This window comes from Protopterus annectens, chromosome 4.part0 (assembly GCF_019279795.1).
Source record: "Protopterus annectens isolate FY-2018-M chromosome 4.part0, PAN1.0, whole genome shotgun sequence".
In the NCBI taxonomy this organism is placed as follows: Eukaryota; Metazoa; Chordata; order Ceratodontiformes; family Protopteridae; genus Protopterus; species Protopterus annectens.
Window position 1 is genome coordinate 1,486,316,763 of NC_056733.1, and position 25,497 is coordinate 1,486,342,259.

Genomic DNA, 25,497 nt, shown 5'->3' on the forward strand with positions numbered 1-25,497 from the left:
TGAAATGTTCTGAAATGACTACTTTTGGCATTATTTGTTAATATGCATTGTTTCACTGTTTACTAGAAAAAGTGTTCAAAACTACAAATTTAAAATACACTCTAATTAATGTCTCTGCAGTCAACAAAAATATAATTTAAAACAATGAGGATGGTGAATCCAAAAGAACACATGCATTTACACACGGTCTGAAAATGTGCGTGGGGAGGTCATGGTATGAAAATAGCCCAGGGCACAAGAAGCACTTAATTCACCTCTGAACCCAGTATACCCTGAGAAATCTGAATACCAGTAGAAAAAAATGCATAGAAAAACAGAATAGAAAATGGGAATGTGTTTTCTAGGGAGGAAAGTATATTCTTTGATAAGGGAAGATTGTGTTTAGAGTGTAGCTGTCACTGAAGGTTTTTTTTCTGTGTACTCCAAATGCAAATAAGGCACTCACATAGAGCCTGCAACAAGGTGAATATGCTATCATTGTTTTATAGAAACTTTTAAATTGTCACATAAAAATAAAATGTCACTGCTTGTTTTGAGTCTAGCTCTGCTGTAACCATTTTATATAAACTGGACAACAAACTTTTGATTGTTTTCTAGCTTGTAATGCATATCTAAGCAGATTTAACAAAAATACTAGACAAAAATACACATACTGGTAAAGTAAAAATACTTTCAATAGGCTTTTGTTGTCATAAATGATATGATTATGCACTGGTGACAGATTATAAACCTTAGTATGAGTCTACAGAAATTCATTGGAAAAAGAACCTGTAAAGTTGCAAAGGATGTTTTTAATGCTTCAGAAATACAATGCCAAAGTAAAGTGTGAAGTGAGCAAACTGATGCATGTTGCTCAACCAGTAAGTGCAGCTTATCTAAATTATTGCAAATAATATTTGCCAAAATTAAGTCTGCAAGTTCTTCAGTTCACAACACAACTTCCACAGGTGCTTGAGAACCTACAGCATGTGAAGATAAATACCAGAGAAGATCTGGAAATGTAGCTGCTGGAAGATGCCATTACGTCATGTTGCCAATGTAATCCAAAGCACTGGCATACATTGACTCAGTCATATTAGACCTGTAAGGGAGAGATGTATTGTATTCAAGGGTTACTAACAACGATGAAAATTAAAGGCATAATTCCATCAGAACAGAGAAATTAGATCCTTCAGAAAATCCATGAGTTTCACTGGTTAATATAAAAGTGCAAATAAAGTGCAAGAGATGTAGTGTAGTGGCCTAAACGGACCTTACAGAACTGAAGATGCAAAACACTTTAGTTTGTGGTATGCACAGAAAGTGTACAGGAACTCATGCCTCATGAATTGCATCATTATGCTCACGCATTATAGGCACTGATTGAGACAGTGTAACAGTCGAAGGTTTTTGTTAGGTGTTAATGTTGTTCAGCTGAAAGATGTAATTACTATTACTACTTATAAATATACATAAATCAGAGCTAGCAAGACAGGATATTCCACAGCAAGTAATATTAATGTGAAGAGATCTGATATCTTTTTCCTAGAACCTGTAAGTTTAAACACATCACTGGGAGTCTAAAAAATCCCCAGTATGATAGGCAAGTACAATATATGATACATACCATAAAAAGATCTGGAAGAATTGTGATGCATCACATAATACAAACATTCAACTACTATTGCTAGAATATATAAATAAACCACTGAAAGCTGTGATTTTATCAACTTCTTTATTACTGACCGAAACAAGGCTGAGATCCAGACTGATGACATTTTTTAAATTATTGGTATGAAAGAGTAAAGCACAGGCTTCAGAACTGCTGTGGAAAGGCAACACAAGCAAGCAATGATAGAAGTGCTAGCAACTTATCTTGTCAGTAATGTTAGCTCAAACTTTTAATTGGAAATCACACATAAAAACAGCAGTGGACCTTCAGGACCTTCAGCAGTATCTGAGATAATTTTGTGCATGAGGTGTGCTGTTAACACAAAATAAATCAAAGGCATTTGGTGAAATCACATGAAACTTGAATTCAGTGAAGATATTTTGCCAGAAAGACAGATGGGTAGACCTGAACCAGAGCTGTCAAATGCTATTGTGTCTGATATTCTTTTAAAATTTTTCTTAACCCAATGGAGGCATGAAGTCTACAGACTCTACTGCATCTTCTACTCCTAGTGTATTTCAAAAACTGTAAGCAGTCTAATCCAAAGAACTGTTGCCTCCTAATTCTCCTCCAAAGTGTGCTGATCGTATAACCTCATTCTATAGGTTAGTGTCCCATATATGGCTAACATTAAAAGGACACTCAGATTAAGCTACTATACAAGATTTATGTAGTTATAGTAAAAATCTCATTGCTTTGTTATTATTTTATTGTTTTACTGTCATATAACTCAGGACAGAGATGAATTAAAACAATTATTGTATAGAAAGTAAATATATTTTTAAAATTCATTAACACCTACACTAAGTGTACGCTATGTATACATGATCTGTATTCAGGAGCTTTCCTATCACATTTTTGTGCTTTCTAGTCAGAAAGATTACACTGAGTGTACATATAGTCTACAATTTGGAGTATTCTTTATAAATCACCCTCTATACTTAAGACTGCAAGAGAATTATTAGAAAAACTAAAATTAGGAGGAAGAAGGTGTGAGTTATGCTTGTGCATTCTGTTCAGTCAGAGCAGTGTACACAGTGTATAATTTGTGTAGGCGTTAATGAATCTCAGAGATAGTCTTTCTTTACTAACAGAGGGAGTTTGTGGAATATCTTTACCAAGTATGTGGGTCTCTTTAAAGAGCATCAGAATTTGAGTCTAGTACTGGAGGTAGGGTGAGGGAATATGTGTAGCAGAATTGCTGGTTATTTCCTGCTACTCACTGGTGTGTCATTTTTGTTGATTGGTACCAACCAAGAAAAACAACTCCAAACAAATGAACCAGACCTTGAACGACACTGCAGTTAGTCCTTGCAAATAAAATGCCACACCGCAGAGGTCCTCATATGGCAAAAACCAGCACCAGGACAATGTGTATATGAAAAAAAAAACACATCCTTATTATAGCAACAAACTAAGCGCTTTCGTCCCTTTATGTCTGTGTGACTTCTTCAGAGTAAACTGAGTCACCACTAACTCCTCATATAAAATACATAAGCTCCTACCTTTTAATATGTCCACACCAATGGAATTCCTTACATGCCTTGTATATTTAAAGCTGTACACATACTTACTTCTAAGTTAATTATGTTGAAATATATATAGATATGTTAAAAACTTTGAATAAAAGCAAATATACAATGTATAAGAAGATTCATTGATAAAAACAATTCATAATGTATATATGTAGAATGAAAAAATGGAGTACCACATCAGTAAATAAAATATGTAAATATGTAAGTAGATGAATCAGTAAATGGTAAAGTACACCATAAATTCGTGCAGCTAAGTACAGCTGCATCCTAAGAATAATTGATGAAAAACTCCCTTTATATTACAGCAACCCTAAATTATATATATATATATATATATATATATATATATATATATATATATATGTGTGTGTGTGTGTGTGTGTGTGTGTGTGTGTGTGTGTGTGTGTGTGGGTACTGGTCTCAACAATGTATTGATCAATTCAAAACAGATCTCCACAACAGGACATAACTGACACAGTATTAGGAATGGTAATTACTACAGAATACTATTAAAATCCAATGTACTCATACAATGCATTGACTATAAAAGTAATCATCTCACTAATAAGAAATGATTAAAAATTAATTTAGTTCATTTTAAGTATACAGGCCAAGGAAACTGAATCATTAAGACCCCAAATATGGGCAGCAATGATTTTTAATTGCCATTCTGTTTGCCAAACTTCTAGTAAAATCTTCCATGGCACCCCTTTTATATTATGTACAATGACGCCAAGGGAAAAAATTCTAATGATTGCCCTTCATATGCTTGTACATCTCTTTATAAAGCATTCCACTCGCCATTTCTCTTTATGTCCCTGAGATGCTCATAAATCCTGTCTTTAAAGGTTCTAAACATCTTGCCTATATAAAATGAGGAACAGTTTTTACATTGAGCTACATAAATAAGTCTCTGTATTAAACAGTTACAATACTTAGAACATCATATATTTCCATATGTATAGATAAGGGTAAAATTTCCTTCATTAGTATACAGGCAATATTTGCTTCTTCCACATTTAAACATACCCTTCCTATTGTTCCCTCATATATGATTTTTTTCTGCCCTTTTGATGTAATTCGTTAAGGACCAATCCTTCCTGAATATGATACAGGGGGCCTTTCCCACCTTCTGTAAATTCACGCCACTAACCTTGAATATTTTCCAATTTTTATATAAAACTTCACAAACTGTTGTAAAGTATAGCACATCCTAATTTATACTGCTCATTCTGTTTTGTATTGTTGGGCATGATAATTAAATTGCCATCACTCTAATTTTGTCGCAAAAAAGGTGTATAAACACCTCTAGTCTATTTTTCACAAACATCCACAGAAACCTTGTGTAAAAAATCATCATGATAACCCTGTTCATTAAATAATTTTCAATATAGCACACTCAGTCTGAAATTTATCTATAAATGAAATCATTCAGGCCACTCTAACTAGTTTTTAACCAATGCTTTTTGGTGTCTGGGGTGAAACCTATTGAAATGTAAAAGGGAATCCAAGTAGATCAGTTTTCTATAAATGTTTGATAAAAGTTTCTTATTCACTATGTCCTTCCTAATTTCATTATGTAAGTAGCAAAGACTAGTATCAGATTTTTCCAAGCTAAACCTCAAAAAATCAGTAGTGTAATTAATATAATGGAGGAATTCTAATAACCTGCTTTCTATGCCTTTCCAAAAGATGACAACGTCATCCAAAAATTTACCATATAAAACCTGAGCATTCTCATAGCCAGAATGGAACACATAGCTGTACTCCCAATATGCCATCACTATATTGGCAAAAATTGGGGCACATGCTACCCCTATTGAGACAACTATCCTCTGTTTGTGTTTGAGAGTAGTATTTACAGCGTAGTTATTTTTCAAAATAAGTTCCATGAGGGTCCTCATTACGCTAACCATGTTGGTGTCTAGGCTCTTTATTTGATACTCATGGAACCATTCCATATCTTGTAAATGGGCATAGAGGAAATAAATTCTTTGACATCTACTGTCACAAAAATAAGGTCTTTCTCCTTTTCGACTATTAGATCCAAACACAGTGTGAAGAGAAGTGTAAGATGACATTTTTGTTTAGTTTAGCAGAAACATTTTAGAACTGACAGGGAATGGAAATCAAACCAGAAGTAAGCATAAATTAGACAGCAACTGAAAGTGCCAAAATAAAAAAGAAAGAAACAATACAAAGAAAAGGGTCAATAGAAGAGGAAAGGAAAGAAAACTGGAAAGTCAAATATAATAATAATTACAGAGAACTTCTAGAACAACTATGTGTTGACCAAGATTTGATACATTAATGGTTAAGGTGAGGTTAATTTAACTCAAAAAATGAAAAGCTCATAATGGTGGCCCAAGACAGTGGGCTACAGTTACAATGATTTTCAAAGTGTATAGAAAAAGTGGGAGAAACAGATAAATGCAGGTTCAGTAAAACACAACTGGAAACAGTTGCAGATCTCATTGTTAGGTGTGATACAGTCAGCACTAAGGATCATAACTCTCAACCTCTTAATGCAAGAAATCTGGACAAAGCCTGAAATAATTGGGGACAAAGGCCCAAAATTAGGGACGGATTTTAAATATTGCTCTTAAAAACTTAGAAAGTTGCTAGAATAACAGTTTTTTGTTGGCATATTGTCTGAGAGATATGAAGTCTGAGACTCAAGTGTATGTCATTATTTAGTGACTTTAGTCCTCAGTAATTTAGCAGAAAACCACATTTTTTTTGATGAATGAACCAGAAATATGAGGCAAAAATCTGGACATTCTGCAAAAGTCTGGACAGTTGAGAGGTATGCTAAGGATTTATATACTGATAGGCACAATCATTTGGCAAGACTGTTGTATTGTGGATTGTGCAAACACTAAAATATAGATGCAGATGAGAAGCAATGGAAATAAGAACCACAAAGCATTATTGACAGTGAAGAGGTTCATATCACAGGGGATTAGCCAATATCAACATTTCAAAAATAGATGCAAGAAAACCAGATATACTAGTTAGAAGGGTAGCTAGTTCAATTAGCGTTTTGTGCCAGTACTATAAACCAATGCCCCACCTCCCTCAGCTCTTCAAATGAAGAGCAAAAAAAAGCTTCATTGTAATAAGTCGTACGTGATTGGTTTATTACACACAAAGGAGGTGGCCAGATGCATGACATGCCCCTCAAACCAGCCATTCACATCCCATTTCTGTACCCTGCCTCCAACCATTTTTTATTTTTTTATTTAATAGAGGCATTTCTTCTTTTACACTGTAGCAAAAAGTTTTTTATACCTCTCAACTGTCCAGATTTTCACAGAATGTCCAGATTTTTGTCACATGTTTTTGGTCTCTTCTTCATAAAATGTATGGCTTTCTGTCAAATCACTGTGGATTAAAGTCACTAAATAATGACAGACATTTAAATTTAATTCCTCATATCCCTCAGAAAATGAATGCAAATACAACACAAATTTCATTGCAGTATCAAGCTGATGCAGTAATGGTTATGCTATACATCTGAAATTACATTAGTGAATATATTCCAAACTAAACATGATGTCTTCTTTCATGTTTTTCTCAGGCATGGTGACATTTCCGGTTTAAAAAACAATACTCTTGACCGGTTATTTAAGTTAAATTCCTTATTCTTAATTAAAGCCTTACACTTTAATTTCCATTGACTAATACTTTAACGTACACAGAAGGACAATATTGCATAGCTTGAACAACTTTGTCAGTAGTGTGAACAAGTACTCAAAATCATTTGGTAAAATTTTCATGTGGAAATAGATGCCTCATGCACACCTAAAATGTAACATAACCTACCATCATTTAATCAGAATCTGAAACAAAGATGTCCTCTCTTCCTGTGAGAAGAGGTTATTGACCTAATGAAACTATCTCTATCAATAATCTATAAATAAAATAAAATAAAATAAAAAATAAATAATAGATACTAATCTACTCCACTTTTCAGATATGAGACATTGTTTAACAAATCTGATAGGATTTTTTGACATTGTTAGCATTTCTCTGGAGCTGCGTTTGCAAGTCTCAGTGGACTACTGGCAAATAATTTTTACTTGACCACTCATAATGCAATTTACATTTTTTTGTAATAGTAATGCCTAAATACACTATCTCTCTGACAGAAAGCAGTGGGCAATTATACATGGTTTGTAGTTGAGGTCTAATGACTCATATTAATCATACCAATGAATGATGTTCCTCCAAGTTTCAAATCAAAATACTAATATAATATTTTAAACTGAAAATGTATGCTATGATCATCTTAGCAATGTTGAATGATTTAGAAGACCCTGGATTTGAAACATGCAGTGACCTGTTAACAGAGCTTGGATGATGGGATCTGAAATGTGTACTGTGATGTCCCTATTTGCTGTGAACATTAATGCAAGTAGAGTGTATTTCATCATATAGGCTGATATAAAGCACAGCATGTCAGCATCTACTATATAGGTTTGCATAAATCATCATTGGGTAATGCTGCATTTGAAATTTTGTAGTTCTAAATTGCAGAATGTCTGTTGAAAGTCAAGGCTGCAACTTAAACAAGAAAACAAGCAAATACAACTTGGCCCTATTTTGATTTATACTGTGTAGAACCTTAAAGACTAGAAGCTGTGGTATTTCAAAGGCTTTTTGCTGCAATCTACCCTTTTTTCTGCCCAAAAAGGGTTTATAGGTAGTTACTAGGCTTGCGGTCCAGAAGACCATTGAGGAGCCAAGCCCAGTTTCCCAATTGCCCCAGTGTGCTGTCCGGGCAAGAGACTTGCTCAAAGGGACTTGAACCCAGGACTACAGGAAACAGATCATCAGTAGCCTTAATTCTCAGTGCTGTCTGCCAGACTGTGCTTTAGGCTTACAGCTGTGGAGATGCTGTCCTTTAGGGCCAGTCCATGTCATTAATACTTACAGTGGGCTAGAACTGCATATTGGTTCAGGCTGTGTCTTCTCAAAGATGTGTCATCCCAGTTTACTGGGAACTACTGGCTTGTCAACTTTAAATATTTAGCCTTGGACACAGCTTATTTGTTCCTTGAAAGAAAAATAAAAAGCATAACACTGAATTTCTTTACTTATTAGTCATTTTTATTCAGACTGTCCTTTTGTTGGAAGGTTTAGATTTAGTTAAATAAAAAAAAAAAGCTGAAAACAATGGATCAACTGTTTGTTATATCTTAAAAATAGCTACATTTCTACTTCCACGAAATACCGCAAAAGGTAACATTATCATAGTCAGTTTACAGTCTACCATCATCTTAAAGTTTCATCATCAGACTTACCATGCTACAACCATGCAATGCGTTGTACTCCTTTAGTTAACAGAAAGAGTGACCTTTTTCTGGGCCATCAGAAAACATAATGTTTTTTATTAGTCACAGATGATAGATAATGACAGGATGATATACCATAGCTGTGGGCTATTCATCTGTAGCTCTTTTTTTAACTTAAAACAAGAGTAAAAACAAGTACAACTGAATAAAACACAACATACTAAGACTTTTTTGATGTTGTACAGAAGAGGAATAAATGGCTTCTTGCCATTAAAGAATAGCTGCTTCCTTACCATCCATATCAAGTCGCTGAATGATCACTTCTAACTCCACTTCATTTGGCATGTATCCCAGGGATCTCATGGCCATTCCGAGCTCCTGCTTTGAGATGAAGCCATTCCCATCCCGGTCAAATACCTTAAATGCTTCTCGGATCTCTGCAGAGGAAAAAATTAGTATTAATGACGGATTACCATAAGAATATGATTAAGCACATCAGATGCTTTAAAGGACTACTATGGGTCCCACTAGGTTCTACTTTCAAATCTCGAACTACTGAAATACTGAATGTGAGTATCTCGAGACAAGAATCACAAAAATCCACTACAAAGAAAGATTAAAAAATGAACATCACTATATGAAAGTTCATAATACCAAATTTCCAGTATGTGACATTGTTTTTTAATGTACCCTTCACCATACAAACAAAAATACAAACATGACCTTCCTCCATACATCATCACAAGCCAAAACAACCCACACACACACCAACAAAACCCTAGTAATCTATGTTTAAGTGGGGGGCTAGCCTCCTGCACCCCCCTCATGTGGGGCCTGCCCCCCCCCACACCCATGCTACTTATATATATCAACTCCGAGGTTGCACTACCACAAAAAAAAAAACTACCATTATATGGCCTATATTTCCATTGCACACTGTCAAAGCTATACCTGCAAGAAACACACACACACACTCTGCTCATGTACAAAAATCACCACTTTCAACACTTAAACACACACACTGTCACCTACCTACCCCAATCTACTGCTAAAACTTCCTGACAAATTAAAACATAACACATTTCTATCCAAAACCCTTACACACTGCACACCTACATGAATCTCTGCACATAACCACACATTGGCTACCATGTCGAAATCCCAGAAACCACTACACCGTACTAAACACTACAGACTGCACCACAACTATGTAAGAGCCGGCCTACTCACTTTCATTATTATGCAGTTTCAGACAACTGCACTTTCATGATTCTCATCTCCAGATACTGAAATTCAGTATTCCAGTATTTTGAAATATGAAAGTAGAACCTTCCCACGAAATATCTCCTGGGACCACTATTCAACCAATTAGATCAGTGATATTTAAAAAAATGCTGGCATGAATCTTTTATGAGTATATTACATTTTTCCCAGCAATTTTGAATGCATTTTTACTGAAATGTTCTGCTCATCATTTTATAAGAAATTTCCCGACTTACATATTAACTTTACTTCTGAAGAATTGCCTAAATAAATCCAAAGCATTTAGAATGGCTTCATTCTCGAGACCTATGCTATCATTGCTTATAACAGAAGTAAAATCTGAAGAAACAAATACTGGTGTTGTTTGAATTTGCACTGGAAGTTGTTCTTCATTCTTTGTTGGTCAAATCAGAAATCTCAGTGTTTACCATTACTTTTAGCAAACAAGTAACTTCTTTTAGTAACAACATGGTAACAGCATAAACACAGTTAATACTTCATCAGTTCATGCTTATCTGACTACATTTTAAAATAAGTAATGCATTATGTACCAGGTGAAGTCAGCAAAAGTTTATAACATATTACTTTAAAAAGGTAATGACTATTTTATATACAGATGATATGTACAATAATTTAACAGCTTTATACCACTTATCACCACAGTTGTATATAGAACAGTAATACCAGAAACATGCCAAAGTCCCTACATCTTTCGGATGAGACATTAAATCCAGGTACCATCTGCCTGATCTGATGGCAGCTCAGGTGGATGTAAAAGACCCCATGGCACTTAATCAAAAACAATAGGGGAAGTTCTTCAGTGCCTTGGCCAAATTTCCCTAGACAATATGAATATCACCTTAGGTATTCCTTGAAAAGAGACCATTGAACTAGAGGGACTAACCCAGTAAACAAAATGCAAATAAATAAAATAATAAAATGGAATAACTCTTGCAATAACACAGCACAACATGAGAAATTACATCAGATAGTCAGCAATATGAGATAAGTCATGGAATTACTGACTCCATTCTTTCCAACTTACTACACATCCACAAGTCCAAATGTGGCAGAATCTTCCAATTAAGAGATCTCAGTCTCTTCTACACCTTAAAGAGTAAATGCTGGAGGAAGAGATAGTTTTCACAGAGAATACCACTTCTCTGGAATTGTCCTCCTCGATATGTAAAACAAACTATATCTCTTACACTCTTCAAGCATAATCAAGATGAATGGATAGGAAACTGTACATTCAGCCGTGAATGACCACCCTTGTCCCTTATGGACAAGGTAACATGTAAATGTCTGCCTGCTCCTGGATTATTCATACTCATAATACAAGTAGCTCTGGGTTAATTATACTAAAATTACTAGGGTAGAAACCCAGGGTGTAGCAAGGCGGGTCACCTTCACATGATAGACATCTTAGAATGTCGAAGACCACATGGCCGAGACCATATGATCAACATTTGAAATGTTGACCATGCGGAACCAGCATCTCCGAACAGTGCAGTATGGAAAGATTTCCATCTTCTGCACTGTAGTGCGGTCTCAGAGTTGGTATATTTAAGTTCCAGGGGGTATGGGGGAGCCCCCCATGGGTGAGTGCATGGGGCATAGCAGCGAGAAGGTAAGTTTTTGTTGTGTTTTTTTTTTTTTATTTAATGGTCGACATTTTGAATATCGATCATATGGTCTTGGCCATATGGTCGTCAACATTCTGAAATGTCGACCATGTGAAGTAGATCCAGCAAGGCATAGTTTGTACTCTACAGAGAACTTTTTTCTTTGTGTCACTCATAAACATTATAACTGTTTCAGACTATATTATATTTACACCTGTCTGAAGTGCTGCCTCCAAATCAGGTACAATGGTTACGGAAAAACATGGTGTAATATCAGCAGAATAATGAATGGTACAGGCATGAAAGTGGGAATGGCTTGTACAAAGAGTACAGAGAGGATGAGAAAGGGATTGTTTCCAGCAGAAGGATGGAAACAGCTAGTGCAGGCTGGAAAAAATGATGGGAAAGGTGGAGCTGGTGAGATAAGACAGCAAATGACACAAAGTAGGAATTAAAGGGAACAAGAGCCATGTGGTAATAGGAAAGCAGGCATTGATGACTGGAAACTCAGTCACAAGGGGATTATGAGTCTTGGCAAGAATGATGGGACAGACCAGGTTATGGCTATAAGACTTTTACATAGTAAGACATAGGAAAAGGTGCGGTACCAGGAAGGGGAAGGAGTGGATTCATGTAATGCATGAAGCACAAAGATCTGTCAGAGGGGACAGCTAAAGTAGTAGCAGGAAGGACCAGGAGGTGACTGAGATTCCTAGATGGGGGTTGGAGGAGATATTGTCAGTAATGCTCAGCAGCAAGAATGATGATGAAGGAGAGAAATATGGAGTCCAGTGTCCTACAGTGGCAGGGGATCACTGCATAAGGAAGAAGGATAAGAAGGATGTGGGAGAGCTGACAGAGAAACTAGCTGTATACTGGGGATAGGGTCCTCCATAACTCAGGAAAAAAGACATGCTGAGTGCAGAACTGGAAATGTACATCGCAGTGACTGTATCTTTAAACCAAGATAGAAGGGTGAGCGGTTGTCAGAGATAAAGAATGGTGTAGGTGCTTGGGCAGTGGAAAGAAAAAATGGTGCAAAAATAGAAGTAGTAGGGAGGGTTCGGGGTTGGTGTAAAGGTTAAGGTGATCACCTCAGAGACACAAGGTATGGGGTCTCATTATAGCCTTTAAAAGGAAAATTGGCTAGGCTTAAAATGTCCCACAATGCCAGCTAGTCTAGTATCCAGTGGTGGCTGGTGACTTCAAATCAAAGGGGGGCTGCAGGAGACAGCTGAATGGGTGGGGTCAATGGGAAGGGGTGTGGCCAACTAGAAAGGGGAGGAGCTATGCTCAAAACCACAAAAACTAACTAAATACACTGCCCTGGGTGCCAAACCGTCATTATGAGAGTCCAATCAAGACAAAATGAAGTGTAGAAGAATAAAAATATTTCAATGCATTGGCTGCATGACAGCTTAGTTAATATCTAGATGGAAACAAAAAGGTTGTGAGGCATGAAAAAATAAATTACTTTTTAAATACATTAATGGAATGCAAGTCAAAATCAAGTATAAGAAAAACAAGCAGCACTCAACTCAAACCACTTCTTGCACTGCAGTTCTAATTATAGTTTATATTCAGCTTTATTAAAGTACCAAGTAACATGCTGAAAGTAGAAATCTCTGATGCCCCCACTTGTAAAAATGTTTCTTATCTAAAAAAAGACCTGCTGCCTGACAACTATCTACTTGTTTCATGGGGAAAACATGATCAAAGTAAAAAATGGAAAGCAAACAAGAAACAAGCTCAAGATACATTGCTTAAAGTATTACTGTACAGGTTATGGACCACACGACTGGCATTCTGTTTAGTTTACGGGTAAAGCCTGCAGAGATGACTGGAAGTCTCCAAGTGTAATGAGCTTCTTAAAATAATGTAATCCTGTCCTTTATTACAAATACTGTCATATGCATTTCAATACCCAAGGCTTATACATTATCTAGTTAAGTATTCTCTACATGGCAACAACAGAAAGGCTTTCAATGTTGGCAATTCTTTAACAGTATGCTTATTAAAGCTTACTTGCATCTTACAATCTCAGCCAAGCTTACCTGATGGTCATTAAAGTATTGCTACTTAAACACAGAGCAACAGGCACTTTGAGTAATAAGCATAAATCAACAGTACAAAAAAATATGACAGAAACCTGACTATTCTGCAAAAATCAAGGACAGATGAAAAGCCACTCTAGTACTTTTGTCTACCTTGGGTGGGGGGGATACTCTATACATTTACACTGCATAACTACTCCACACATCCAGAGTCAGTACATGGGGGAGTGGGGTGCAACAAGTATGTCACAATTTGAAATGTCTCTGGCTGACTGTGATGGCCCTGACACATTTGTCATACCTCTCAACCTCAGAGCAAGAAATCTGGACAAAGCCATGCAAAGAAGTGGGACAAAGGCCCAAAAATAAGGACAATTTTTAAATATTGCTCTTATAAACTTAGAAAGATAATAGAACAGGTCTTGCATTAGTATGAATTTTCTGAAGGGTATGAAATCTGAAACTCAAATGTCTGTCAGTATTTTCTAACTTCAGTCTTTAATGATTTGTCACTAATTTGCCAAAAAACCCCACAATTTTATGAAAAATGGTCTAAAAATGTGATGTAAAAATATAAAATAGCCACACAATAGAGCTGGGAACCTGTCAAAGAAGGGACACTTTGATATTAGTACTGCTAACTTGAGCAGCTGACAAAATAAAAGAATCTACATGCATTTCTGAAATAAAAGTAATCTATAACTCTGATTATTACAGTTATTTCTTAATTGTAAACCCTCCATGTTTTCTTCCAAAATTGCTATTTTGCAGAGGGATTATTAGGGGGAAGAGCAACATTTTGAGCCAAAATCAGGGACAGTTGAGAGGTTTGGCTATGCCTAATTCTATAAAGCAATTTATTTGCATGTACCTCTCAACCTGTTAATGCAATAAATCTGAACAAGGCCAAATCTATTGGGGAAACATATAAACAGTACTAAAAATTGCTCTTGTATAAACTGAGACAGTTGATAGAACAACAGGTCTTACTTTAGCATGCATTTTTCTGAAGGTTATGAAGTCTGAAACTCAGTGTGTCATTATTTAGTGACTTAATTCCTAAATGATTTGCCAGCAAACCACAAATTTTATGAGGAACAAACCAAAAATAAGAAGCAAAAATCTATTAATTCTTTGAAAATCTGGACAGTTGGGAGGTATAGTTCAGCTGGGGCTGTCTTTAAGTTTGCCGACCTTCCCCCTCACAAAATCATGATCGAATGGAGCCTCCCCCTGCAGCCATTCCAATGATCCATTACTTGACTATTTCACTCCATTTACCATAAACACTAATGTGCATACTGATTTACTTCTATGATGATCTGGACTTCATTTAAAAGTTTTATTTTGCATTTTACAGCACAAACACTAAGACATCTGCTAAACAAACTTAACATTAAAACTTCTCTGCCCTTGAAACTCACATTCATTGAAACAGCATTGAAACCCACATTCAAAGAAAATACATTTTACCAGTGGCAGATAAAGATTAATTCTGGGCTGTTTTCAAATCATAGGCCCCTTGCATATGAAACATACATGTGCTCTTTGATACACCTTCCTATTGTTTTGAACATTTTTCCAGTAAACTATGAAACAAAACGCATGCACCAGTAATGACAAAACTGCCCAATTCAGAACATCTTTCCAGTAAACAATGAAACAAAATGCATGCACCCATAATGACAAAACTGCCCAGTTCAGAACATTTCCATCATAAAAGTCTACTCAACCTTCTACAGTCCACCATTATCAGTAAATATGCACAATTATACAGTCCACCATTATCAGTAAATATGCACAATTCTACAGTCCACCTTTATCAGTAAATATGCACAATTCTACAGTCCACCATTATCAGTAAATATGCACAATATCTGAAGAAGTAAAAAAGTCATCTAAATAATTCCACATTAAATAAATCTGTAACTAATGAAGAGGTTGCTGCTAGCAAACACCTTTATATTTCATGGTTTCATCGAAAAATAAAGTGTCTGATGCCCCTGAGGAATAAATTGCCTATATTAGATTAAAAATGATAATTTATTTATTTTATTTATTTATTTGCAGTTGGTTTACCAGGATAGTCCATTGGGTCAAGATGAACCCGTTTTCAATGGAGTCCTGGGGAGAAAAGCTCCAGTAACAAGTTACAATAGGTTATACATTATAATTACAATATTTACAAGTGACATAAGTAATGTAGTTCCAGAAACCAGGTTGAATAGGTTTTTGGTTAAGATACAAAATGTATAAGTGATACAATTTAGTGTATGAGAACAGTTCTAGTATCAGATTACAAATAGGTTTTAGTTTGAATACAATTATTTCAACTGTTTAATATAGTATTCAGAGGATTATTTGTTTTTATGAAACTTTAAAACATGACACATAAAGGTACAGTTTAGAGAGGATGTATAGTTAGTACGAGCAGAGAAAGATTGTGGTAGGAGAGGAGGTAGAATGAAAGTAGCCAGAGAGGTGGAGAATAAGTTTGCTGGTGTAGATTATGTCGGATGAGAACAGGAGCATTCCCACTTGGATAATAGGTGAGAACAGGAGCATTCCCACCTGGATAATAGGTGAGAACAGGAGCATTCCCACTTGGATAATAGGTAAGAGTGAAGAGATTGTTTGAATGTAGAGTGACTGGAGATGGTATGAATGAGTGGTGGAAGAGAGTTCCAGAGACGAGCTAGACCATAGGATAGGAGATTTTTTCCAGAGGGACGACTTGGTTTGTATAATTCTATTAGATTTTGGTTGTTAGATCTTAGTGTTCTGTTAGGTAGGTGCATTTTAAAGGCAGAGGATAGGGATGGACACAGTAAGGGGTTGAAAATGAGTTTATGTGCAAGAGTTAGTTGAGTGTAGGTGAGATGATTGGATAGTTCTAGCCATTTTAGTTTGTGGAGGGAAGAGCAGTGGTGACTAGATGACTTGTGGCTAGTAGCGAATTTAGCTATTTTGTTGTAGCATGTGGAAAGTTGAGTTTTAAGGGAAGATTGAAGGTTAGTTAAGAGTGCAGCTCCATAGAGAAGGGAGGGGATAAGAAATGAGGTAGCGAGAGTGATTTTAGTGGATGGTGTGAGATAGCGATTATGTCTGTAGAGCATGCCTAATTTTTGATGGTTTTTATATTTAGTTGTAGGTGGGAGTTGAATTTAAGCTTATTATCAATTTGTACCCCAAGTAATTTGGTCTCAGATACCAATTCCAAAGATGTGTTGTTATGACTAGTGATAGAAAAAGTGTTAGAATGATAGAGGTGTTTTTGAGAGAGTGAATATCATAATTTTGGTTAGGCATTTAGTGCAAGGTGAATTTGATTCATCCATTGTTCTGTGATAGAGAATGCACCTTGTGTTAGCTTTTGTAGCATAGGAAGGGATGTTGCAGAGCAGATAATAGTAGAATCGTCTGCATATTGAATGATATTTGAGAAAGGGATAGAGTTACGGAAGTCATTTATGAATATATTGAAGAGGAGAGGACCTAATATGGAACCTTGGGGAACTCCTGTTGGGGTAGTAAGGAAAGAGGAGGTGGCCTTTTTCCATTTGACAGATTGATATCTATTTGATAAGTAACTGGAGAACCAATTTAAAGAGGAGGAAGATAGGTTGAGCTGAGAGAGTTTAGTTAGAAGAAGTTTGTGAGAGATAGTATCAAAGGCTTTAGAGAGGTCAAGTAGAAGGGTAGAGACAATGTGTCCAGTGTCTTGGGCTTTATTTATGATTTCCAGGAAGGAGATGAGGGCTGTCATAGTACTATGACCAGATCTAAAACCGTGCTGTGTTGGAGTTAACAGGTTATTGTCTAAGAGATATGGTAGGAGTTGTATTTGGATACATTTTTCTAGGAGTTTAGAAATGGGTGATAAGATGGCTATGGGACGAAAATTAGTAGTGTTGTTATTATTGCCACCCTTATGTAAGAGTATGATATAAGCCTTTTTCCAGATTTGGGGTACTATGCATTCTTGTATAGCGTGGTTGATTAGAATACTAATGGGGTAGGCAATGGCTTCTGTGGCTATACTAAGAAAATATGATGGGATGTTGTCAGGGGCATTGGAGCATGGCTTAAGCTTCCGAAGGAGTTTTTTTTATGGTGGATATGGGTATAGGTTTTAGAGAAAAAGGAGAGAGAGGGGAAGAGAGGGTATTACAGGAAGGTGGTGGTGGTGAAAAAGAGAGTGAAGTTGTTGGAGAAGAGGTAAAGGTATAAGGAGAGGAAGGTGAGGGTGAAGTGCAGGGAGTGGTGTTGTTAGAGAATGTTGAAGTTAGTTTTGAAATGGAGTTAATGAAAAAAGAGTTAAATTGTGAAGCTAAGTCTATGTCAGGAGTATTAGGGTCTGGGCTGGGGTTGTCTGTTTTGCCAGGACTGATAAGGGTAGCACCCTTCCAGAATTTCTGTGGGTGGTTTTATTGCTGTTTGGAGTATAGAGAAGTAATTTTGTCGGTCAGTTGTAATTAGCTTTTACTTTATTTCTAAGTGTTTTATATTCATTTAGAAGTAGGGAGACCTATTTTTTTGGTAAATAGCCCAAACTTAATCTCTGTGTTTCATGGTTATAAGAGTAGTTTTGTTTGGTTTTTATTCTCTTAGTCCATAAGGGGCATGATAGTCAATTTTTAAGAAGGTTGAATTGAAGGCAACAGCATTATTTGGGTACAGTTTTTAGGATGTTCCAATTTATTGCTTTAAGGGAGTCAATGAAGGTTATGGAGTTGAAATTTTAAAAGTAATATAATTATGGGTTTGGAGTATAGGTGAAGAGAGGTAAATGTGGGTAGATGGTCACTAAGAGGGTCTGGGAGGGTGCCATTATGAGAAAAATTATGAGGGTGGGAGACTAAGATCCAGTCAAGTATGTTACCACTAGATAGGTTTTTGAGGGCGGTTGTGGAGTTAATAAGCTGTGAGAAGGTATAAAGGTTGATGTTAAGTGGGTTTGTGGGAGCTTGAATGGAGGCCCAATTGATATTCATGTCTCCCAAGATTATTATTTCATTTGAAATGTTAGTGGAGAGCCAATATTATCACCAGGGGAATGTAGAGAGAGGCTATGCATATGTGTTTGTGTATATTAACCTGAAATAATGCTAGGAGTATTTCAGCATTATTGAAGTGGGGAATAGGTTTGTTATATGGGTAACTGATAAGGAGGATGAGTATAGAGAGCAACTCCACCTCCTTTTTATGGGTTCTATCTTTTCTTAAGATTGAATAGTTTGATGGTGTTATTTCAGAGTCTTTTATGTGGGGTTTAACCAGAGATAGATAGGAAGTCAGGTTTGTTATGAATAAGCCAGGCATGGAGATTAGGGATTTTGTTCATGATGCTTTGGGAATTTAGAGAGGTGAATAGGATGGACTTATCTGTGGTGGATGAGGTGGTTGGGCCAGGGTTGGTGTATATCCTGATAATAGTGGTAATTAGATATAGGATTGGGTTTGAGAGGTATTTAGATTGTTTAAAGTATGGAATTAATTATGATGATGTAGGGTTTATTAGATGCTGTGAAGGAAGAATTTTTATGCAGTGTGATAAGTTTATAAGGAAAGAGTAGATGGTTGCAGATTGTATATAAGTGAGGAGATATTAAGATGTGATTTTGAGGGAGGTGAGTTGTGATGATTGGTTACATGAAAGCATTGTGAGTGTATAGTATGATTGGGCTGGGTGAGGTAGTGGAAGTAGGATATAGTGAGAAAAAGTAACAGCAGCTTGAGTAGAGATGAGGGTTTAGAGAACATAATGGTGATGAATGTTATATATTGCAGTTGTGAGATAATGTGAAGTTGCTAAGTAAAATATGGTTGTAAAGGGGGTGGTATGTATAGTGGTTTAATTATGTTTTTAAAATTTTAAAATGGAGTGGAGATTTGAAGAGTAGTTGGTTATTGGTGGGGTTGGAAGTGAGTGTTCACTGAGAAATCGAGCTTGACTGGTTGGATTAGGTTTTATAGTTATATTGAGAAAGTTAAGAGAGAGCAGGAAGTGGCTAGATAGTTTAGTGGGTGTGGTAATGAAGGTATAAATGTAGATGTACCGGGGGCAGGTGGGACTAGGGGGCAGGGTAAGGGAGTGGAGTGAGCCCACAGGGCGAACGGAGTGGGTAGAGCCCAGGACGGCAGGATCAGAGCGAGAAACAATCAGTGGACTGTTGGTTGGAGAAGGTAAGTACAGGAGACAAGGGTTTGTAAGGATAGAATGGTCAAAGAGGTCAGAAAAAGAGAGAGAAAAAGAGAGATTAGAACTTGTAGAGAATAGTAAAGCAAGTAAGAGATGTGGGAAGTCAGGACTAGGGGTGAGAGGGTGCCATCTAGTGGTCAAATGCTAAAAGTACACCTGTAATTCTCCAGGGAGTTCCTGTGGTGGGAAGGGGGCTAGTACAGCTAAGGGAGCTACAAGGAGGGCCGAGTATGGGGGGGACAGAGTAGAAAAGGGTTTGGCTGCTGGCTTTCCTGGTCAGGGAGCATGCTGGTAACCAAGCAGGGATGTAGAATAGAATATAAAATTTACAAGGGTTTAGCAGCAATAACACATACTTCCTTAGTCCCTTCTTAGTTCAGTTCTCGTTAAGGGGATGTGTCAGCAGAGCTTGTTATGCATTGTTATTTGGTGTGGCTGTCCAAGCCAGGCGAAGCCACAGAGGGTAATACAGGGCAAGGAAGCTAGAGGGCAAGAGAGAATATAGAAAGAAAGTAATACTTTAGTAAGCAAAGACTGTTTCAAGTTGCCTTTCTACAGTAGCATGGATGGCAAACTAATAACAGGCTCATAGTTAGTATCTTAACTTTTTCAGTACGGCAGCATTCAACCCTTGTGGGAGTAGAACCAACAACCTTCTGCATCAAAAGCAAATACACAACCTGTTGTGCTATTAACAATGCAAGCTGACTTAGCATAAGCAGCACTAAACTTCTCTTCCCCTGCAGCTCTCAGCTCCTTGTAAAATCTACTCAATACTCAACTGCATCTCAACTTCACAGCACAAGAAATCTGGAAAAAGCCAAATTTATTGGGGGGGGTGGTCAAAAGCCCAAAAACCAGGGACACATTAAACATTGCTTGCATAATCTTGGAAAGTTGCTAGAATAAAATGCTGTGTTACCACCATACATTTTACTGCCAAGGTCGCTGTGCAAAAGAGTCAGAGCAACATACCACTATGCCAAATCAGCTGCTTTGTGAAAGAAAAATGCTGTGTTACCACCATACATTTTACTGCCAAGGTCCCTGTGCAAAACAGTCAGAGCAACATACCACTACGCCAAATCAGCTGCTTTGTGAAAGAGTGGAAGACTGAAACTTAAATGGCTATCATTTAATGAATTCAGTTCTCACCATAGCTGTCAACCTCTTAGCACAAAACACCTGGACAAACCCATTAATGAGGGAATACAGCCCTCAAACATATTCAGTGAATTCAGTTCTTGCCATAGCTGTCAACCTTAGCACAAAAAACCTGGACAAAGCCAACAATGGGGTAATACAGTCCCAAAAATAAGGACAAATTTCAAATATTCATCTTATAAACTTAGGTTGTGTTACTATGTATTTTCTGAAGAATATGAAGTCTGAAATTCAAATGCCTGTCAATTTTACTTCTGACAGAACAAAAACAATTTTCATCAGAGGCCCAGGGAGACATACTGCTGACACATGTCTTTGTAAAATGGGAGGACACCAGAGCAAATCCACACAAACACAGGGATAAGATGCAGACTCCACACAGAAGGCACCCCAGCCAAGAATCAGACTAGAAAACCTATGGCTGTGAGGCAACAATGCTACCACTGCACCATCAAATATGTAAGGAATTAAACATTCAGAAACCTGAAGTCTGAAATTCAAATGCCTGTCAATTTTATTTAACATTTGCTAATCAGGACAGTCTGATTTGGAACAAAAAAAACAATTTTCAGCAGAGGCCCAGGAAGAAATAATGCAGACATGTCTTTCTAACATGGGAGGCCACAAAAGCAAACCCACACAAACACAGGGAGAAGATGCAGACCCCACAAAGAAGGCACCCCAGCCAAGAATCAAACCTGAGAACTGCAGCTGTGAGGCAACAATGCTACCACTGCACCATCAAATATCAAGCATTGCAACATTTAGAAACCACAGATATTATGAGGAACAGATCAGAATAAATATGAGGCAAAAATCTGCAATTGTTTTACAAATGGTGGTGGGTAGGGACTTCAGGTCTTTAACACCTGCATACAAGGTACAGGGTTCAAGCCTGAGGTATTCCCTACCACACCACCATGAGTCTAGCCACCAGTATATAGCAACTGGGGCATTGGGGCATTTTCACACACACACACACACACACACACACACACACACACACACACACACACACACACTCCTTACCTGTAGTATCTCGTAGCTCCAAATCCCTGATCTCATAGCTGCAAACCTGTTCCAAATCACACATAAACTCTAAATCCATAGCTATAGCTGCAAACCAGTCCCTTTGTCCCATAACTCCATGCCTGTCCCACATCGTGAGATCTTCCCGCCCGTCCACATAAATCCAGATTGCCTGTCCACATAAATCCATCGTGAGATCTTCCCGCCTGTTCACATAAATCCAGACTGCTGACGTTGCAGTCCAACTACATGTTTTTCAGTCCGGACAGCTGCTGAAACAGTCTGCGCATGCCCCAGACTGTCTCAGCAGCAGTCTGGACTAGTGCACATGCGCGAAAGTCTGCGAATTTTTATTTTTTTTAAATTTTATTTTATTTTCATTTCTTTATTTTTTACAGCTGGGGGGGCTGCAATCCGGCAGTCCAATAGCACGGGCTGCCCCTGCTAGTATCTGACTATTAACTATGAACACTGGGGACAAAGGTGATTTGGGGCATGGCTGTATAGTATAACTATGCAATGCAAAGAATCTGGATAGGAAGATGATGGAGCTGTATGCAGAGATTCAGGAGAAGAGAGTTCATATAGATAGTATCACATAAATATAGTACAGAGACACAAGAGTGTGGGTCACAGAGGTACCATAGGCTCTGCTACAAAATTATATAGGGACCCAGTCAGTATATGCTGTCATTTTCTTTTTTGGATGTTGTTTATTCACATTCAGGAGTAATAGGCTGGAGATGGTAGAGTATCAAAGTACATAAAGGATGGCATTAAATGAAAAAAATGAAAGGAAATAAAAGGTGACAGAGGAGAGAGAACACTCTGTTAAAGAGATCAGGTAGCAGGTAGGGTCACTATAAGCACCATGGTAGTTAAAGTAGAGAAAGGGAGAAAGTGCTGATAGATCAGCCCATTATATTACATAGTTGTGATGACAGAAAAAGACAAGTAGTCTGATTAGTTTGCCATATATTTGTAGCTAGCACCTTTTTGTTGCCCCTCCTGTGTCCCTTTTCTTACCCTGCTATTGATCCTGGCCTTCTTAATGGACCCTGTAATCTCATAGATCACTGCAGGTAACCTGTTAAATGTATCATAGGTTCATAGGTGTATACTAGACTAAGAACTACCAGGACCCTCATAAGCCTAGATGTGCAACCCAAATATGACTCACAAATTTGATTTATGCAGGGGATGATTTACTCTGTCCATCAGAGACATAGGTGCCAGGTCAGGGGTGAATTTCAGAATACCCATCCATTGGTGCACATTGAAGTTAACCAGGGTTAGAGAGGAACTCTGCTTCACATGGATGGGGAACCTGTTCCAGAGAATGAGAATTTTCTGACAAATATACCTGTCACTCCAACATATCCTATTTACATCACAAGCAAAATGTAAGTCTTTTGAACTAGTAGTTCTTATGCTGTTTGTTTTGCAGATGTGCAAAAGGTTAATCAAAACAGGGTCCTGGGATGAACTGTACACCAGGCAAAGACAACCTCTCAGAAGTCTGTATGATACCAAGCAAAGAGTGGGACATTGAAGCAATCAGTGTGGAATGTTGTGTTTACTCCCTGTATTCTTTTTGTAATGAATCTTTGCGGATTTTCCAGATAATGCATGTTTCTTATCAGGTACATATTGAAAAGTGCATTATACTCTATGATGGGTCTAATGAGGGTTAAGTACAATGGTACAATTACCTCTCTGGGCTTAGATGCCATGCCCTAAGTTGAACAACATAGAAGAATTTCCTTACTACCTTGGGAACATGTTGCTTGAAAGGCTAGCTTACTGTCTACATGAGTTGCCAGATCCCTGACTTGCTAATCAACTTTTAGGGGTGTTTTATTGATGACGTAGTTATCAAGGCTGGCTGACTTCCCAAAAGGTATGTTAATGCAATTCTTGCCACTGAGTTTTAAGATATGGTTTGGCACCAAGTGTTTGTCTATGTTAGACCATCTTGAAGGGTGCTCTCATCTTGGGGATATTCATTGACTGCACCCAGTTTGTAATCAGCTGTGAACTTGGTCAGAAAGAAGCCTTTGCCATTGACTTTTACCTCTGAGAAGTAGATGCCAAAGTGGAGTGGGCCCAACACAGAGCCCTGAGGAACTTCACTGGGAACTGGCCTCTTTGTAGAGATGACGTCACCAGTCCTAACCTCTTGAGTCTTATCTATAAGTCAACAAGCTAGCCAACATATTATAAATGGGCTTATGCCTAGTTTCTCAAGTCTGTTGACAATACCTGAGTGGGGAATTGTACTGAATGCTTTAGAAAGATATAGATACTGTATGCACCACTTTCCCCTCATGCATTGCCTTAGTGACCTTTTTAAAGGAGTCCTGCAGGTTCAGTAAGCATGACTTTCTTTTGACAAAGCCAAACCGGGATGGATCCAGTGTTTTCAGGTCTCCTATGCCCTCATCGATAATTTTCGTGATAATTCTTTCCAAGGCTTTGCAAATAGGACTAATCAGACTAATGTGTCTGTAATTTCAATGATCTGTTGAAGGTCCTCCCTTACAAAGTGGGATGACTGTCACAGTAGAACTGCAAGGTGGAGGAGGATAGAACCCAACTAATAGTACAAAGAGCCAACAAGACCTGTTGTATAAAAATTACACTCTAACTGCTTGTTGACTAAAATATAATGCTACTGAATGCTTTGAAAAAATGAAAAACAGTTTATTCCTTCCCCCGCTTTCAGCTGTTTAGCTGTCCTCAGCCCCACAACAAGAACAAAAAACACAGACAATTAACACATAAACTAATTAACATCTTAATGCTAAATAATTTGTAAAAACAAAAAAACAAAAAAATTATTACAACAACAATACAAAAGTCAAAAAGTCAAACTACTCCTGTTCCATTATTTAAAATCCACTGTGTTTTATGCATATATTAAAATAAAGAAATATATATAATTTAAAATTATAAATTAAATAAAAGTTAAAATTATGTTATAAATTAATTACACATTAAAAGGAGTGTTAATATAAGATAACATATACTATTCTCTCACCTTTATTCACTCATTTTATTACTATCATAGTATTATGTATATATACTTAGCATACTTAGGCTTAACGGGCTAAACTATAACTTCATACTATGACTGAGTTATAACTAAAGTAAAAAAAATTCAAAAAAAAAAAAATAAAATCATTAAGACAAAAGGACAGTAGTAGGAGGTGGTCAAATCTGCCATCTACTTTGCTTTCACATAGAGCCAGTTTAGTTTTCCAATCACCTCCAAAAGTGTGTTGTCCACCTGACCTGATCATCAATAATTGAGAGATGTTCAACACCTTGTCCAAAATGTGCCTGTATAATCTGTTCTTGGTGTCACACTTCCTATTCTGTATTGATGCTTTCGTACGTCTCGTCATTTATTAATTGTCTCTGGTTTTCCAATGTAGTGGGCACTTTACATCTGATTGTTGTGTGGTGACATACATCATCTCTAACTGTTATTTTTGTATTGATATTTGTATTGATATGTTTTTATTGTTGCATTTTTTAGTAGTCCCTTTTTCTTTCTCTCCCTCCTTGCAATCTTTCTACCTTTTTTTTCCAATATTCTCTTTAGATTTGCTGTTGTACACACAACACACCTCGGTTTTAGTATTTTTTTTTTTTCTATAATCATCAAGGTGGTG

At 37.1% G+C, this 25,497-nt stretch overlaps 1 protein-coding gene across 1 annotated transcript in view; it reads right to left on the reverse strand.

The window, feature by feature from the left end:
- CABP7 (calcium binding protein 7) overlaps window positions 1-25,497 on the reverse strand; it is a 1,920,152-nt gene that overhangs the window by 762,527 nt on the left and 1,132,128 nt on the right. Inside the window, exon 2 of the mRNA XM_044069326.1 lies at window positions 8,777-8,920. Coding sequence (XP_043925261.1) covers window positions 8,777-8,920 — 144 coding nt within the window. The remainder of the gene's footprint in view (window positions 1-8,776; window positions 8,921-25,497) is intronic.